At 40.8% G+C, this 19,811-nt stretch overlaps 1 protein-coding gene across 1 annotated transcript in view; it reads left to right on the plus strand.

Moving 5' to 3' along the window:
• The first annotated feature begins 14,458 nt into the window (after window positions 1–14,458).
• LRRC69 (leucine rich repeat containing 69) overlaps window positions 14,459–19,811 on the plus strand; it is a 78,774-nt gene continuing 73,421 nt past the window's right edge. Inside the window, exon 1 of the mRNA XM_057307861.1 lies at window positions 14,459–14,643. Coding sequence (XP_057163844.1) covers window positions 14,461–14,643 — 183 coding nt within the window. The 5' untranslated portion in view covers window positions 14,459–14,460. The remainder of the gene's footprint in view (window positions 14,644–19,811) is intronic.

Below are 19,811 nucleotides of genomic sequence, written 5' to 3' on the forward strand. Positions count from 1 at the left end.
TCTTTTCTGGTTCCATACAAATTTAAGGACTATTTGTTCCAGTTCTTTGAAAAATGTCATCGGTATTTTCATCGGGATAGCATTGAAAGTGTAGATTGCTCTGGGTAGCATGGACATTTTAACTATGTAAATTCTTCCAATCCATGAGCATGGAATATCTTTCCATCTTTTTATGTCTTCCTCAATGTCTTTTAAGAGTGATTTATAGTTTCTAGAATAAAGGTCCTTTACATCTCTGGTAAAGTTAATTCCAAGGTAACGTATGGTTTTTGGTGCTATTGTAAATGAGATGGATTCCCTAATTTCTCTTTCTTCGTTCTCGTTATTCGTGTACAGAAATGCAACTGATTTCTAAGCATTGATTTTGTATCCTGCCACGTTACTGAATTGCTCTATAACTTCTAATAGTTTGGGAGTGGCTTCTTTTGGGTTTTCCATATAGAGTATCATGTCATCTGCGAAGAGAGACATTTTGACTTCTTCTTTGCCGATTTGAATACCTTTGATCCCTTTTTGTTGTCTGATTGCTGTTGCAAGGACTTCTAGTACTATGTTGAATAATAGTGGCGAGAGTGGGCATCCTTGTCGTGTTCCTGATCTTAAGGGAAAGGCTTCCAGCTTTTCCCCATTGAGAATAATATTTGCAGTAGGCTTTTCATAGATGGCTTTTATGAGATTGAGAAATGTACCTTCTATTCCTACACTCTGAAGGGTTTTAATCAGGAAAGGATGCTGTATTTTGTCAAATGCTTTTTCGGCATCGATTGAGAGGATCATATGGTTCCTGAGTCTTTTCTTGTTGATATGATGTATCACGCTGATTGATTTGCGAATATTGAACCACGCTTGCATCCCAGGTATGAATCCCACTTGATCGTGGTGGATAATCCTTTTAATGAACTGTTGGATTCTATTAGCAAGTATCTTGTTGAGGATTTTGGCGTCCATATTCATTAGGGAAATCGGTCTGTAATTCTCCTTTTTGAGGGGGTCTTTGCCTGGTTTGGGGATCAAGGTAATATTGGCCTCATAGAATGAGTTTGGTAGCTTTCCTTCTGTTTCTATTTTTTGAAATAGCTTTAGGAGAATAGGTATTATTTCTTCTTTGAATGTTTGGTAGAATTCCCCAGGAAAACCGTCCGGGCCTGGAGTTTTGTTATTTGGAAGGTTGTTTATCACTGACTCAATTTCTTCATAATTAATTGGCCTGTTTAAGAAATCAATTTCTTCCTGTTTCAATCTTGGTAGTTTATAGGTTTCCAGGAAGGATTCCATCTCTTCCAGATTGCTTAGTTTATTGGCATATAGCTGTTGATAAAAATTTCTAATAATCCTTCCAATTTCAATGGTGTTCGTCGTGACCTCTCCTTTTTCATTCATAATTTTAATAATCTGGGTCCTTTCTCTTTTCTTTTGGATAAGTCTTGCCAGTGATCTGTCAATTTTATTGATTCTCTCCAAGAACAAGCTTCTAGTCCTGTTGATCTGCTCTACTGTACTTCTGGTTTCTGCTTGATTGATTTCAGCTCTAATTTTGGTCAACTGCTTCCTCGTGCGTGGATTAGGCCTGTCCCTCTGTTGCTGTTCCAGCTTCTTGAGGTGAGAATATAAAAACTGCATTTTAGATTTTTCTATTCTTTTGAGTGAGGCTTGGATGGCTATGTATTTCCCCCTTAGGACTGCCTTTGCAGTATCCCATAGGTTTTGGACTGTTGTATTTTCATTCTCATTGGTCTCCATAAATTGTTTAATTTGATTTTTGATTTCCTGGTTTATCGAGTCATTCCTGAGCAGGATGGTTCTTAGTCTCCAAGTGTTTGAGTTTCTTCCAAATTTTTCCTTGTGGTTGAGTTCCAATTTCAGAGCGTTGTGGTCTGAGAATATGCAGGGGATAATTTCAATCTTTTGGTATCGGCTGAGACCTGTTTTGTGTCCCAGAACATGGTCTATTCTTGAGAATGTTCCATGGGCATTAGAATAGAATGAGTATTCTTTGGTTCTGGGGTGTAGTGTTCTATATATATCTATGAGGTCCAACTCGTCGAGTATGGCATTCAAAGCCTTTGATTCTTTGCTTAGTTTTTGCCAGGGTGTTCTATTTCTGAGAGTGGAGTGTTGAGGTCCCCTACTATTAATGTATTTTTATTTATATGTCTCTTTATTCTGGTTAAGAGTTGGCTTGTGTATCTTGCTGCTCCCCTGTTGGGGGCATATATATTTATAATTGTCATATCCACTTGTTGAATACTTCCTTTAAGAATAATATAGTGTCCTTCTGCGTCTCTAACTATAGTCTGTAGTTTAAAATCCAGTTTATCTGATATGAGAATTGCTACCCCAGCTTTCTTTTGAGGTCCATTTGCGTGAAAGATGGTACTCCATCCCCTTACTCTCAGTCTGAATGCATCTTTGGGTTCGAAATGAGTCTCCTGTAGACAGCAAATGGATGGGTCATTTCTTTTTATCCAATCTGCAACCCTGTGGCGTTTTAAGGAAGAATTTAAACCATTAATATTAAGACTGAGTACTGAGAGATATGTTTTTAATGATGCCATGTTGTCAGTAAAGTCTTTGTATTGGCTGTGACTTTCTGTTCTGTATCACTCTTGGGGCCTTTTTACTCTTATAGAACCCCCCATAATACCTCCTGTAGGGCTGGTTTCGTGGTTACGAAATTGGTTAGTGACTGTCGATTCTGAAATGTCTTTATTTCTCCATCAATTCTGAATGACAGCCTTGCTGGATAAAGGATCCTTGGCTGCATGTTTTTCTCTGAAAGAGCTTTAAAAATGCTCCCCCAACCCTTTCTCTCATTCCAGGTCTGTGTAGACAGGTCTGACGTAATTCTGATGCCTTTGCCTTGGTACGTGAGAAATTTCTTTGCCCTGGCCGCTTTCAATACTGTATCCTTGGATCTAATATTTGCGAATTGCACTATGACGTGACATGGCGTAGATTTGTCGTGGTTGAGCTTGGGAGGGGTCCTCTCTGCCTCTTGGACACGAATGTTTGTTTCCCTTGCTAGATTAGGGAAGTTTTCAGCTACAATTTGTTCAAATATCTCTTCTAGACCTCTGTTTTTCTCCACCCCCTCAGGGATGCCGATGATTCTAACATTGGATCGTTTCGTTGAGTCAGTAATCTCCCGTAGCCAACATTCGTGGGCGTGGATTTTTTTAAGACCATCTTCTATTTTCATTTTTTCCTCTATTAACCCATCCTCCAATTCACTAACCCTTTCTTCTGCTTCGGTGACCCTGGCCGTCAGAGCCTCTAGTTTTGCCTGCATTTGGCTCATAGAACTTTTAATTTCTGTCAAATTCGCTCTCATTTCCGCCCTTAGGGATTCTATATTCTCAGTAACATTTTCCTTAATACGTTTTTCAAGTCTACTCATCATCTTGACCATTGTTACTCTGAATTCCATTTCTGATAATTTGGTTACATCCATATCCGTTACTTCTGTGGCACAGGCCACAGACTCACTGTCTTTTCTTTGCTGGGGGGGGCTTCTCCTTCTTGTCATTCTGATGAGGAGAGGTTGCGGGGTTGTCAAGAGCCCAAATTATTGACTGGGTCCCAGGCCGTGCCCCTTGTTTTATAGGGATCTTAGAGATGTGGGCTTCTTCTTTAAAGATTTTATTTATTTACTTATCTGAGAGAGGGAGACAGACAGTCAGCAAGAACAGAACAGAAGCAGGGGAGTGGGAGAGGAAGAAGCAGGCTCCCAGCGGAGGAGCCCGATGAGGGACTCCTTTCTGGAACGCCGGGATCACGCCCTAAGCCGGAGACAGGCGCTCAATGACTGCGCCACCCAGGCGCCTCCGGTTGTGGGCTTCTTGATTTTTCAGCCTGCCTTCTGTGTTCTGGGGGAGGGGCCTGCCGCGCCGATATTCAGGCAACCCTGTTTGGTTAGAGTCTCCGTGTCCCCTGCGAGGGGGCATGGGGATGGGCACTCTCTGAGCTGGTATTTCCAGGCTTTTGTTCTCTGGCGGCTTTCCCTGGCGGTCAGCTATGCCTCTTCTGAGAGTCAGAGCAGCAGAGGCTGCATTGTCTCAGAACAGAGGGATTGCGGCCCGTTCTCCACTGATGTTCTGGCCACTTTAACTCTGTTACTGTTGGTGCTGCTCAACCCTGCAGCGTCCCAGGATGTGCGCCCCAACCCGGCATCCCTGCCCTCACTTCCAGGGCCGGCGCGTCTCTGTCCTTTGTGTTTCTAATGCCGCCAGCCACCAGCCGCCCCGCACGCTCCCGGGTCTCCCGGTCTCAGTCTATGCCCGGTGAGCACACCTCGATTCCGGAGTTTCCTGAGAAGCCTGGTGGCGCGCGCACCCGGTTCAGGGTCTCAGTCTGCTGTTTCGCGGGTGCCGACCGCGAGTCCGCCCGCTCCCCCGTGCAGGTGGCCCGCCAGCCACCAGCCGCCCCACGCGCGCTCCGGGAGCTCCCGGTCTCAGTCTGGATCCCCTGAGCACACCGGGATTCCGGTGTTCCGGGAGATGCCTGGTGGCGCGCGTTCACGGCTCACCGGTCTCAGTCCGCTCTCTCGCGGGTGCCCTCCGTGAGTCCGCCCGATCCCCCCACCCAGTTCCCTATTTGAACTCCTTTTATGAGAGTGCATTCAGTTATCCAGTAAGTTGAAGTAGTGATGGATAAAAGATAGTGTAGTGTAGGTCGCAGCACACAGGCCCTTGACACAGTAGGCATATATTAGCACCTTAATCAGTCCCAAAAATGGTACGTGCTCATCTGAGATTTAACAAAAGGTGGAGATCTTGATTTAAAATGTTCTACAAAAGAAAACAAAACTACATTTTATTGAGCAGTTACTATATGTGTCCTAAATGCCTTACGTAAGTGGGCTTTCGTCTTCACAGAAGGCCGGGTTGGTATTCTCATCACTGTTCTAAACATGGGAATGAGACTGGAAGACTTGGAGAGTGAACAGCTTGCTAAGCCACGTTGCCAGTAAGTGGCAAGGCCGACCTCAGAATGCAGGCCTTTGAGAATCCAAAATCCTTTCTATTTTTTTATTTTTTAAAGATGTATTTATTCTGGGGTGGGGAGGGGCAGAGGGAAAGGAAGAGAGAGTCTCAAGCAGACTCCGAGCTGAGTATGCAGCTGCTGCGGGGCTCAGTCTCACGACCTGAGCCGGAACCAAGACTTGGATGCTTAACAGACTGTGCCACCCAGGCACTCTGAGAATCTAAAACCCATTACATCAAAGCTTCCATTTCCGTATTTAAAAAGAACCAAGAGAAAGCCGGTGCTCCCCCCTTTTTAATTTTTATTACAGGACAGAGAATTTCTACAGTAGGTTTCTAGTACATGAAGCATCTGCTCATGTTTGAAAACTTTTACCCCAAATCTCAGACCACAATTTTAATCACAAAATAAGCTTGCCAAAACAAATCAGTGTGTTGATTTCTGCCATAACCTGTATTTATGAACTCCTGTTTTTAATGCATTTTTGCAGCTTCCAAAATCCTTTGTCACAGGGGTCCCGTCATAGGAATTAGCTAGGTTCTTTTATATTATAGATGTTAATAAATGTTAGTAGATGTGTTGTAGATGTTAATTAATGTGTTAATAAAATTACTGATTGTTTTAAAGTCCTTGAGATTCTAGGATGCTATATATTTTAGCATTCCTACAGCATTGTATACTTCCAAAGTAGTTTATAATCATCAGTTAGATATTTCCCACATAATCTCAGTGGAATAGACTGGTATTCTTGTTATTTTACTGAGGAGAAGAGAGATAAAGCCAGTTTGACTGACTTGCAGTTTACATAAGTCACTTTCACATTCTAGATTAACATTCAATTTAAGGTTCCTAGTTTTGTGCTGAGTTCACAGGATGACGTGTTCTCAAAACACTGGTGATTTTTCAATTTTCCTGCAAATAGATTGATTTCTGGTTACTGGGAAAGCTCTGGATGCCAACATTCCATGAGGCCAACCCATATAGCAAAACTGAGGCCCTTTCAGCTGCGTGTTTATAGGGAGCACGTTTAAGATGCAGGTGAAAACTCCAGAGTATGAAATAGTAAACCCCATCCCCTTTTTTACATTTTTCTTCCTAGGTTTTTAATGTCTTCATAAACTGGGTTTGTGCCACCGCCTCACCCTACCAAATATTACCCCACTCTCATTTCCCCACCTCACACCCTACATTGTGGATCACACCTAATCTAATGTACCTGTGAGATCAGGTTCTAGTGGCACTCTTACCCACATTTTACCCTATCATTTCTTCTCTGTCCGTTTTTCCTCTCACCTAGAATAGTACAAAAATGTCATAATTGCTGTCCCTGCCCACAGAGCTACTCCCTTACTCTCCCCCTTCCTTCATGCTGCCAAAGTGAACTGCCAGAAATGCATATCTGAGTACTGTCTCCTAACCTAAACTTTCCAGTGGCTCACCAGTTGGAGGGGATGAAGCCCACTCCTTAACATGGCATTTAAGGGGGTCCTTTATGACTGATCCTGTGTACCTCTCCAGCATCACTTCCTCTCACTCCTTTCTTTAGACTTATGCACTAGAATTATTTTATTCCCCATGGTCCCATGTATTTCATGCCTGTGAACATTTTCCTCACACTCCTTTTATTTAAATTCATCCCCCACCTCCTCACATTTATTTCATCAACTGCTTAATTCTTCTTAACCTGTTACAACTAGACTCAGCAGTCAACAGCAGGAAATCGTCCTTGAACCCACAAAGTGCCTCAGTGCTATAATGGTCCCCAGCATGTAATGGGCACTTAATAAATATTTGATTATTGTGGTATTCATTTTGCCACATTTACACATATTCAATCATTATTTTGTACGCCTTTAGCTCATACATTTTATGTCAGTTATATCTCAATGAAACTGGAAAACAATAAATGATGAATGAATGACCCATTTACATTTCTAATTTCCCTCTAGACTCTACACCCCTCGAAGACAATGACTGTTATTCATATTGTATACTAAGCATCTTAGTGCCTAACAAATCATTACTCAGTATTTTAAACTTCTGTGTCTTCACATGTCTTTTCTCCTATATTTTCATGAACATTAATTTATGCTACTAATAGACTTTATATAAGGTGCTCTTTAAGACAACCCTTTAGCATAAAATTCATTTTAATTTAATGAACATTTACTGAATTCTATGCCAAGCTTGGTGATAGAGATTGCAGTTCAAACGTATAGCAAGGGAGATATATGAGAACAATTATACAAAATATTAAGTGCTAAATTAGAGTCTGTATCAAGTCCCCTTGAAACAAACATGGAAGCAGTTCTGCTCGGAGAGAAGGTCAGGTGCAAGGAAAATGATGGAGGAAATACTTGAGCAGATTTTCCAAAGGATTAGGTACAGCCAGGTGGCAAAGGTAAATAGGGAAAATGAATGGCATAAACAAAGGCCTAAATACATTTGATGCTTTTGATGAATAGACAGTGGTCTTCTGGAGGCAGAATAGAAGGTTTGTGAAAGGGAATGACATACAATGACGCTGGGGCTAGACTGATACTTTAATTCCAACTCAATAGCTGGGCTTTTAACTACAAGCAATGAGGGGCCAATGAAAGATTTTATTATAGATTTACCATAGAGTAAGATGTATTATAAGATGATTAAAGGCAGTGACAATGTATGTGATGGCAGAGTGGCAGAGAATATAATGGTGGCAGGCGGTAATACAGGTAGAGATGACGAGACTGGACCGTGGTAATTGCAGTGGAAAGGGAAGCAGATATGTATGAAGGGTGGATTTGTACTGGATCAATTTAAACTTAGACTATATATCAGAATCCCCTTCCATGTATAGTTTCCCAGTCCTGGCCACCAGAGACATTTTGCACAATATTTGGAAGGCCCAAGTTGAGCAGAAGTTTGGAAACTTAGCGTGAAGGCATCAAGTGTCCTGTTGCTGATCTGCTGGCTCACTTCATGATGTGAATTAGCCATGGAGCCTGCAGCATCTCCCACTTCTGCCAGATATTCTCCTTCAGTGTCTCTGAATCCTGGGGCAAGCACAGCACCAGACACATCAGCAATAGCCCTGTATAGACGGCTGAATCAGCTCCCACAATTACCTAAGGCCAAAGTCTTTATGACTCTTGTTGGTCTTCTCTAATAGAGAATTAGCTGCTGTACCAAAGTACCTAAGCCATGCAATGGGTTTTGGGCTTGGGACTCAGGTTAAATTAGAAGGGTCTTTTAATTTTTGTTTCCTTTTTAAGATCTTATTTATTTGAGAGAGAGAGAGAGGGAGGAAGTGTGTGTGTGAGTGAGGGGGAGGGGTAGAGGGAGAAGGAGAGAGAATCTCAAGCAGACTCCGTGATGGAGCCCGGGGCTCAATCCCTTGACCCTGAGATCATGACCTGAGCCAAAGTCAAGAAGTCAGATGCTTACAAGTCACCCAGGAGCCCCTAGAAGGGTTTTGAAGAGCCTGTTAGCAGGAGCCTGACGTCACTCCAGGAGGCTGCTGGTGAGGATTTAAAGGAATATGAGGAAAATGTTATTGGAAATGTTATTGTTAGGTTATTGGAAGAAAGGTGACTCATGTTACATAGTAGCAGAAAGTTAAGCAATGATGCCAGCAGCATTAACATGGAAAATAAAAAGTATCTCATCAACTGGATGACCTACCTAAGGAGATTTCTAGACAAAAATGTTAAAGGTGCTATCTAGATTTTTCTAGCTGCCTATGGTAAAAGAGGAGAAAGGCAAGCAAGAAAACGAATTGTAAATGAGCCACAAATTTGGGGGTTTAAAAAATAAAATTTTCTTATTCCTAGTCTCTCCAGACAGTAAATGATGCTAAAATTAAATGAGTTCCAGACAGAGAACATATCAGGGAACTGTCAGGAAAATGAAGTCTAAAGATGAAGCCATGGGCATGACTGTAAAACCCTTTGTTGAGACCTCAGGAAGATGAAAGATGCTTTCTAGTCAACAGATGAGAGAGCTTCTCAAGTTCTTAAGGCTATTGTCCCAAAGTAGTTTCACATGGAAACCCGAAATAGAGAACAGCTCTAGCAAAGACATTCTGGGTGTGACTTGTCTGTTGGAGTGAATTATAAACTCAAGACAAGCTTGCAAAGTTTTAAAAGTGACTGTATCAGTTTGGATCAAAAATTATTTATTAGAGAGAGAGGGAACACAGTGTGGGGAGGGGCAGGGGAGAAGGAGAGAGAGGATCCTCAAGCAGACTCCCCACTGAGTGTGGAGCCCAATGTGGGGCTTGATCCCAGGACCTTGAGATCACGACCTGAGTCAAAATCAAGAGTTGGATGCTTAACTGATTGAGCTACCCAGGCACCCCAAATGTGACAGTATAAAATGAAATAATGGGGCACCTGGGTGGCTCAATTGTTAAGCATCTGCCTTCGGCTCAGGGCATGATCCCAGGGTCCTGGGATTGAGCCCTGCATCCAGCTCCCTGCTCTGCTGGGGGCCTGCTTCTTCCTCTCCCACTCCCCCTGCTTGTGTTCCCTCTCTCACTGGCTGTCTCTCTCTCTGTCAAATAAATAAATAAATAAAATCTTTAAAAAAATAAAATGAAAGGATGGGGGCTCCTGGGTGGCTTAGTTGGTTAAGTGTCTGCCTTTGGCTCTGGTCATGGTCCCAGGGCCCTAGGATTGAGCCCTGTATCAGGCTCCCTCCTCAGTGGGGAGTCTGCTTGTCCCTCTGCACCTCTTCCCCCCACCCCCTGCTCATGTTCTCTCTCTTGCTCTTGCTCTCTCTCTAATAAATAAATAAAATCTTAAAAAAAATAAAATGAAAGGATGGACCCTCATACACTGCTGGTAGGAATGTAAACTGATGCAGCCACTTTGGGAAACAGTCTGGCAGTTCCTTAAAAGTACCCTATGATGTAGCAATTCCTCCTACGTAGATGCTCAAGACATTTACATAAATGTCCATAGCATCATTTGTAATAGACAAAAAGTAGAAAGAACCTAAATTTCCATCAACTGATAAATGGATAAAAAAAGGTAGTAGAGCCGTATGATGGAACATCTTTAGGTGATAAAAAGGAATAAAGTAGTGGTACGTGCTGTAACATGGATGAACCTTGGAAACAGTGAAAGACAGTCACAAAAGACCACATGTTGTATGATCCCATCTATATAAAATGTCCAAAATAGGCAAATCCACAGAGCTAGAAAGGAGACCAGTGGCTGCCTAGGGCTGGAGTGGATGGGAAGAATGGGAGGGTGATAGCTAAAGGACACAGGGCTGCTTTTTCTGTGATAAGAGTTCTAAAATTGATTGTGGTGATGGTTGCACAACTTGATGAATATATTTAAACCGCTGCATTACACACTTTAAATGGGTAAATTGTGTGGAACATGAATTACAAATCAAAGTTGTTACCAAAAAAGGAGTTTTGGAGTCTTGGACTTCTACGGACAAGCACTCTGAGAAAATTTAGCAAACATGGGCAACGTTTTATGAAAAAGGAAAAATAGTTCAGGAGCCCAGAGAGGAGACCAAAAGCCAGCCGCAGGCAGTCAGACTGAACGTTAATCAAGGATCTGACAACACGTACCTAGTCAAGTTCCAGAATTGCTACAAATCAGGGCCTCCTCATGCCTCCCATGTTTCCCTTTTTCGAGTGGCACTGTCTGTTGCCTGTCCTAGGTTTCACCTCACCCATTGTTAAACTCTGGGTATGTGAGGACAAGATAACTTGTCTCTTTAGTTCATAGTCTTCAGATCAAGATGAACTATCCTAGAAATGGACTCAAGGAACTGCCTTTAAGGAGCTGTATCCACCTTTGTACCTGAGTCGGATGACAAGATTCTGGAGTCTGATCCTCTAAACAGATGAAATTTTGGAGAAGGGGAAGTGGGCTCTTGGAAGAAAGTCTATTTTGTGTGTTGAAGGAATATAAAGAACTCATGGCCAGGGGGTGGACTTGGTGAGTTTTAAGACATGTCCATTGAGAGGTGGTTCATCTTCCTTTGAATATAGGCTGTTCGGAGGGACTTGCTTCTAATGAATAGAATGTGGCAGAAGTGATGCTACTTGATACTGAAGCTAGGTCATGAAGTGATATGTCCTCCATTTCACTTTCTCTCTTGGGGATGCTCACCCTTAGAACTCAGCCACCATGTTGGGAGGAAGCTCAAGCCACCTTGGATAGGCTGCATGAGGGTGTTCTGGCTGATTGCCCAAAGGTTCCGCACCTACCACCAGATATAAGTGAATGAGCTTTTAGATGATTTCCACCTTAGCCTTGGAGCCATCCCAGCTGTCACCAAGAGCAGCACTGACAAGCTTTCTCCACTGAGCCCTGCCCATCTTGCAGATTTGTGAATAAAATAAATGTTTGAAGCCATGTTTTACAGTGGCTTGTTACCCAGCACTAGATGACTGGAACAGTTGTTATTAGTAGGACTGACTGCATGTTGGAAGTAAAAGAAAAGGAGGAGTCGAGAATGTTTACCAGACTTTCTAGGTTAAGCAAATTATTATGAAGCAGTATAGCTTGTAGTGGCCTGTTTACCTCTCTACAGCAGTAACAAATCACCAGTGTTTTGGGTACTGGCTGCAACAGAGTTACTTCAGAGGAGATGAGTGTCCATGAGATTTCTTTCTTAAAGCCTGTGATCAGTTTGTTTAGATAGTTACAGCATGATTGTTCTTAGGAAACTAAAACAGTACCAGAGTAAAGAAGCTGGAAGATAGGTTTGGAGGAGTTGAGACAAAGCACAGTGATTAAGTCGCCAAAAAATGATTTTATTCTAGCAACTGGAAGTTACTATTAATCAGCACCTCTTGTTTTACTATTATAATGACACCGATGTACATAAAACTCTTTATAAATTTAATGATTATTTCTTTAGGACTATGACACTCACTTTATCCTCTTACTGGAAAAGCTCTTTTCTGGAAAGCAGCCTCTCAGTGAGGCCTTCTCTGGACATCCCATCTAGAATTGCAAACCCCCCCACTCCCACACTCTGGATTGTCCTTCCTCGCTTTGTTCTTTTTCCCCTTACCTAAGGCCATCGAACATACTAGATTCACTTATTTATCTTTTTTTTTTTTTTTCACTTCTTTTCCCCCAGTGCCTGAGACAGTGTTGAATACATAGCAGGTGCTCCTAAACATTTGTTGAACAAATGAATAAAGTGATTTGTGAATTACAAAGAAAGGATTGAATTGTGTTCTGAATACTTTCAATGGAGAGTTTATTTTATAGTGTTTGGTTTTTTGGAAATCAGCAACCAAAATAGGTGTGTGTATACACACACACACACACACACAAATACATATAAACACATAACATATTTTGTATATATATAAACATATATAAACATATATATACCAAATGCCTCCGAGCCTCAAATTGACTCATATAGAGTTCTTTTTTTTTTTTTTTTTTTTGATTATTATGTTCAGTTAGCCACTGTATAGAACATCATTAGTTTTTGGGGTGCCTGGGTGGCTCAGTCATTAAGCGTTTGCCTTCGGCTCAGGGCGTGATCCCAGGGTCCTGGGATCAAGCCCCGCATTGGGCTCCCTGCCCCCCTAGAGCCTGCTTCTTCCTCTCCCATTCCCCCTGCTGTGTTCCCTCTCTCGCTGGCTGTCTCTCTCTCTGTTAAATAAATAAATAAAAGCTTCAAAAACAAAAAAAAAGAACATCATTAGTTTTTGATGTAGGGTTCAATGATTCATTGGTTGCGTATAACACCCATAAAAAGGTTCTGCACAGCAAAGGAAACAGTCATATGGAGTTCTAATAGTAATCAAATACCACTGGTTTCAACTCCTCCCCATTCCTGTTATTTTTGTCTTTGTCCTAATCTTTTATTTGAATAATGAGAATAATATAATGAACCCATATATACCCATTACTGAGCATCAATAAGTTTGATGTTTCTCTACTCACTCCCCTCCCCCCAGTTGTTTTAAAGAAAATTCAAGATATCATGTCATTTCACCTGCAAATTTCAGATGCATTTCAAGATGTTAAGTACATTTCAAAAAACACTACCAGCACACCATTATCACACATAACAGAATTAGCAATTCCTATCATCTAATACCCTGTCCATGATCGTATTTCCCCAATTGATTCCAAAATATTTTAATTCAAATCAGGATCCAAACAAGTCCACACATTGCACTTGGCTGTAATTTGTTATCTCATTTATTTCCTGTTTCTCCTCCTTTTTATTAATGCCATTGATTTGTTGGTTGAACCTTATATCATTTGCTCTGCAGAATTTCTCATGTTCTGGATTTGGCTCACGGCTTCCCTGAGATGAATTTAGCTTGTTCTCTAGTCCTCATATTTTCTGTAAATGGCAGTTAGATCTGCATACATGATTAGGTTCAGATTCAATTTTTAGGCAAGAATATTTCAGAAGTGGTGCTGTGTACTTTCTATTGCATCACATCATGAGACTTATAACATGTGGCAGTCTCAATTTTAATGACGCTAAAACTGATTAAGGGTTTAAGTTATTAGCCTGATTCCTTACTTGTAAAGTTCTCATCAACCTCTTACCTAATGCTCTTAGCATCCAATTATGATTTTTGTGAGATCCACTATTTCATTAGGACTTGAAAAAATGGTGATTTTCCTAAATCTATTTTTCCTTCCTCATTTATTAGCTTTTATTTTTTTCTTTGAATAGGAACTTTATTAACCCTTAAGTTACACTAAAATGCACTTGTACTGGAAAAGCAGAATACATGCTCCATTTTTTTCCTTTATTAATTTTCAGACTTATGAATTCCTTAGCAATCCCTTTGTAATCAATGAGTTTCTTTTATTTTTAAAATACCATTAGGAACAGAAGGGGAAATGAACCATGACAGACTATGGACTCTGGGAAACAAACTGAGGGTTTTAGAGGGGAGGGGGGTGGGGGGATAGGCTAGCCCAGTGATGGGTATTAAGGAGGGCACGTATTGCATGGAACACTGGGTGTTATAGCAAACAATGAATCATTGAGCACTACATCAAAAACTAATGAAATACTGTAGTACTTCAATAAAGTCTCAAAGGATTTAAAAAAATAAATAAAAATAAATAAAATACCATTATGAACTCTTAGATTTCAATGTATTTTCACATGTTTCACTCTAGATTATTCTTTCTGATCCTCAAGTTTCCCATTTTAGACGAATGGGAACCTTTAGAAGTTAGTTCCTTTTGATGAGTGATCTCATTAGTCTGATAACTTCCATGTCTCTGGTATAAGAGTCTCTGGCATAAGATATCCTAGGCTCCTCCTGTACATTTCCTGCTTCAAATCTGGAATCAGCTATTTCCTCTCCCAACCTTTTTTCACAGGAAACACTCTGATGCCTCCTGTCTTCAACATGGTAGATCTCAGAATGTTTTTGTTTCCATGACACACCAATTCTGTAATTAGAGGTTCTAAAGATGCACAATAAGGAACTTTACCTTCTCCCTCTTCTATTTCTCTTTTAAGCCCATGACTGAAAGGTTGTTAATAAGAGCATTGAAGGGTGGTGAAAACACTAAGATCGTTACCTTGAATGGGAAGAAGATAACGAAGATGCCCTCAACATTAGATAAACTGCCTGGCCTGAAGACTCTAGTTCTTCAGAATAACCAAATCCCCAAGGTGTGCCCGGAGATAAGCACCTTGACCCAGGTAAGGAATAGCATATCATTTTGGATTGGGGTTGGAAAATAGGAAGATAGAAAAGAGATGAGAGAAAAATAAGGCTTTGATTTCTGGAGACTTAGCTCCTGGGAGACCTACTATGGAGTGTTTTTGGAGAGGCATCAAAAAGCTTTCTCCCTTAGGGGATTACATATGGTAGGGGAGAAGATGTTTCAATTTATTCATGTGCACATCTGGAATCAGAGGATTAGGTCTCTGCCACACTGATCTTTCTGGAGGCTGTCATCTGGAAAAGGGTTGAGAGCCTGGATCTGCTTGTCTACCTTGGGGGCTCCATCTGGAAGTGGGATTGAGGATCCTGGAGATGCTGTTCACCCTGGAGACTATCCTGAAGCTTTGCATATGGGATGAAGAGACTTTTTGGATGTAGCAAGGGGGTTCCTTTTCAATTTCCTAGAGCAGGCTGAACTTTGAAATGGGAGTGTTGGCAGGGAATGGGAAGGAGGAAACATTCATTTCTTCTGAAGCAGTCTTTAAAAGAAGGTTAGTATTTTAAATAAAGAATACCCTTCTTAAAGAGCAGCAGTTGACATGAATGAATCCCAGATGCTTGTGTTAAACATTTCTGCCCAACAATGTAAAACCTCAGCTGCTAAAAATCTTGAGGTTGGGAGAAGGCAAGGGATATTAACTTTGCAGTTTTCTTTGTATTCATTTCTAAACTGTCACCAAGCACTGAAAGAACCTATAAACAGTAAAGTCATTGCAGTTCATTAGTTTTGAGTTCAGAGTTACCAAAACCAAAACAAAAAAACCTATTTTCTTACCTTCACCTACCTCATTTCCTTTTAGAACTTGTAATCTGTGGCCAAGTCTTTTAAAAAAATAGGGCAATACTCACAAACTCCTCCCTTTAATGGTAACTTGCAAAAGTGCATATATGGTTACAGGACAAAGATTTCAATTTTCCAATAGGACAGAGGAGTTTCTATGCAAAAGGATTTAGGATTTGACTGAGCCATGAGCTGATATTCTCCCCCTACTTGATTTTTTTCCATTAAAGTAACACAGTGCATTGTTTTAAGAAAATCAAATACTACAAAAGACTTATAAAAAAGCTATTATCTTCTGTTCCATTCTCCCTCACCCCCAAACCTGATCTCCATATAAAAACATTTTTCACTCATCTTTTTTCCCTTGATTTGTCCATTGTAGATATCACTCTTCTTCATTCTTCCAAATACTATTAATATAATTTGTTTCTCCGTAGAATTTTAAACTGAATATTACTACACCTTCATTTCTTCTCTTCCCAATTACAGTCTTTTTAGTCGTCACTTTTTAAGATGACCACGTCAGCATCTCTAATCCACCTTCAGCTCTCCTCCCCTCTCCTCACCAAAAATTTTAAACTTGTTACTTTTATAAGATGTATACCATTTACACTATATTCAGTTATAACTGTGGTTAAATATTTTGTCTCTTGGGGAATTCTAAAATGTATAACATTAATTAAATATCATTCATGCCGAGTAAATTAATGTATTATGATTATATTTTCTTCCTCATATACCATTTCTGTTCCCTTGGAGTTTCCAGTCGCCTTTCTTTTATTCTTGTGTCTTTTGCCTTTGTCATGGCCTCATTTTATTTCAAACTTGATTATGGTATATTTTATTAAATGTGCTTTTTCCTTGAGTGACTTCCCCCCAGGGGCCTTCATCCTCTTGCTCCAGCCTAAGCTGATTACTATGTAGGTTTGCTCGATACTGTCAGGCTAGGGCAGCTCTCCTGAATTGGACCCATTGTTTCCTCTGGCCCATATTTTCCTCTTTCTTGGTTTCCTTTCTTATTTTGTAAGAGTAAGTCTCCAGATACCATAGTCTGGGTATGTGGTAGTTCAGTTTTTTTAACTCTTGCATGTCTGAAAATACGTATTTTTCCTTCATGTTTGGTCAATAGCTGCTTAGTAAAAAAATTACAGACTGTAAAATATATTTCTTCAGGGAAAAAAGCCTGAGTCTGATTATCATTACTTTGTCTTCTTCTCGTGGCTCCCCCAGTACTTTCCTCCCTATCCTTCCATTTATGAGAACCCCTAAATTTTGACTTCTCCATTTCCTTAAATAGGGAGCTGGCTAAGCTCAGCCCTTACTTTTAAAGAATTCAACTGATTTAGAAAGTAGGCTTCTTATGGTCTACCTTTAAAGCATTTTACAAGTCAGATTCAGGCTAATGTCATTATTGTTTGGCTGTTCATGAATTAGCAATTTTTCTCATATAGAGTCTCCCCCGTGGTGGAATTTTGAAAAAAGTCAATCTCCCCTTTATTATGGGTGTTCTAGATGCAATTGAATAAAATGTGCTAGAAGCCTTCAAAAGATACAGATTTTTCATACGGTTCAGAAATACTGCACAGTCATTCCCATAGTTTCTAACAGAAAGGACCGATGACCATTCCAGAAATGAGAGAGGTAAGTGGGGCTGCTCGCCCTGGAGGAACATTAGGGAAACCTGGGTATCTTAACCGGTTCAGCCACATACCTGCTAAATAAAAGGGCTTCGTCCCCCTGGGTCTCAAGTTCTGCCTTCATTTACTCCATGTGCACATTTGTGTCTCAGGCACCAGGAACTGGTGAGTCAGCAACAGATGAAAATCCCTGCCTTCATGGAGCTTCGGTTCCAGCCAGTAGAGCTGTAAGAAGCCAACAAGCAAAACAAACAGGATGTGAGGCAGTGATCAGTACTAAGGAGAAGATAGTGGAGAAGGCAGGCAGGACACGCTGTGGCATCCCGCTGAAATGTCGAGGGATGGTCTAAGCCGCGAAGTGTCTTTGTAGTCTTTATAACCTGGTGATATGCATGTCTAAGATCACCGTTCTTATTCTAACCTTTTTCTATAAAACCCCTGAATGTACTTTTCGTAAGTTCGTTTGAACTCTTTCTTGCATTGCTTCAAATCTTACCTTTTATGAGTAATTATTAAAAGTATCCTCCTACCACATTTTTTGGGGGTCTATACTGTGCTTGCCTTTTGGACCAGGCTTTTTTTAAATCATTGTAGGAAGTGTGGTTTGCCCCAATATTCTGATTTTGGTCATATTTTCTACAAAATATTGAAATAGTCTTGATTTTTTTAAGTTGCTAAAGTAAAAATAATACTTTTAGATTTCAGCATTCATAAAATGGTAACAAATAGAATAACAACATCAATCATTTCTTGAGAGCCAGGCACAATGCTAGGAATTCTGTTCATTTTCAAGGGAGTTACTGCCCTCCTATTTTTAATAAAATGTATGTATGGTTCAGTAAGAGGTTAAGTCACTTGTCAAGGTCACTCAACCAGTGAATACGTCTATAAAAGAGGGCTCTTTCGAGGTTGCTTTCTGCTCTGTTTCTTTAGTTATATACTTAGTATGAAAGTTACCAGGGTGTGGTATTTCAACTTGTAGTTCCCAAAAACAAAAACTGGGTTGTCTAAAGAGAGCAGGTTTGAATGCTGCACGGATTGTTCCCCACTTAACGTTTGTTTACATATGAATTCTTTTAACAAACATTTACTGTTCATCTTCCTGTGCCTGTGCTGGTCCCAAGGATACAAATGTGAAAAACATATGGACCCTATCTTCTTGTTTGAGGATTAAGTTAAATGTTAACATATGTAAAGCTCAATGCCTGGCACATAGGAACTTTTCAAAGTTATAGCTGATACTATGATTAGTATTACCATCATAGTGTAACCGGCAACAAGTGGAAAATGGGACGAGGTTCTTTAGAAAATATAGATCCTAATCCTTCTTTCTTTGCTTATTTGACTAGTGAAATTTAGGGAAATGTTAATCACTTCTAATGACATGAAAAAAATGAGTTAATGCCCTGTAATTTATGGTGAGTGCATTTGGTCTGTGACTGATGAAGGGCTGGGATAGCAACAATGTTCAAAGAAGCACTTTGTAACTCTTGAGGGCGGAGACCTTGTCTTGTCCCTAGTGCCTGGCACCTAGTAAACCATATAATGTGGACTTGAGTGGAATGGGGTGGAAGCCATTTTCAGAGTTCAGCTTAACCAAATACAGTGTTATCTTAATTATGACACCATCTAGGAACAAAGTTCTTTCATAGGCAAATCAGCCATAGTTTTAAAATCCCCAGAGAAACAACCTTCATCTCCAATCGTGTGTAGCATTGTTGACACGCATCATAAGGTCCAATGGTAGTAAAACAACGTTCCCCTTATGAGGCTCATATGTGTGGCTGCCTGGAAATAAGATACGGTCTACCAGAGTTTTTTATTTGACTATAAACAATTGACAGTAAATAAGGCCCACCCTAAGCAGAGTTGGGTAGTTTGTAGTTTGTTATTGTATTTCTTATTTTTACTGTCTTTCTCAATGACCCCTAACACAATCAACTTCCTTTCTTCCCCCCTCCCTTCCTTCCTTCCTTCCTTCCTTCCTTCCTTCCTTCCATCCATCCATCCGTCCTTTCTTCCTATGTTCAGCAAATAGTTATGTGTCCCTGCCATGGATGAGGCACTCTGCTAGATTTTGACAATATAAAAAAGTACAAAAATATCCATGCATCCCTATTCTCAGGTTTGGTGGGGAAAGGCAATCAAATACACAGATAGATGTAAAATTACAATTGTGAAAAGTGCCATGAAGGAGAATTATACTGTGCTATGAGCATCTCTAGTCAGAGAGGTCAGAGAAGGTGGTCCTGAGAAGTGCAACGGAGTGAAGATCTGGAGGATGAGTTACACAGAGGAACACAAGAGGCACAGTGCATGCAAACACTTCCCTTCCTCCCTCCTTGGGTGTTCCCGGTCTCACTCTAGCAGCCTCGAGGGACAGCAGGGAACTGATGTTATCTGTCCTGTTTGTCAGCCGTACTATCCTTTCTTCTGTCCTTACCACTGGAAATCTCTTCTTCCTCCATCAAGTAATGCCTCTGTTTTCTAAGCCTGGTTTTCCTATCAAACAGGGATTTATTCTCCTGCCTTACTGTATCCTGTCCAGGTACAGATGCACTGAGGGAGTTCCTTCTCTCCAAGCTCCTTTATTCTTCCTTTTCCTCTGCTTCTCTGCCCAAGCCTGTATTAAGCCCCTTGCACCCTTTCTGGAACTGCAGCTTTCTCCACTAGCTGGCAGTCGGGTGTCTGGAAGAGGCTCAACCCTCCTCTCTCACTTGCTGGC

The sequence above is a fragment of the Ursus arctos genome, unplaced genomic scaffold (assembly GCF_023065955.2).
Source record: "Ursus arctos isolate Adak ecotype North America unplaced genomic scaffold, UrsArc2.0 scaffold_6, whole genome shotgun sequence".
NCBI classification, from domain to species: domain Eukaryota; kingdom Metazoa; phylum Chordata; class Mammalia; order Carnivora; family Ursidae; genus Ursus; species Ursus arctos.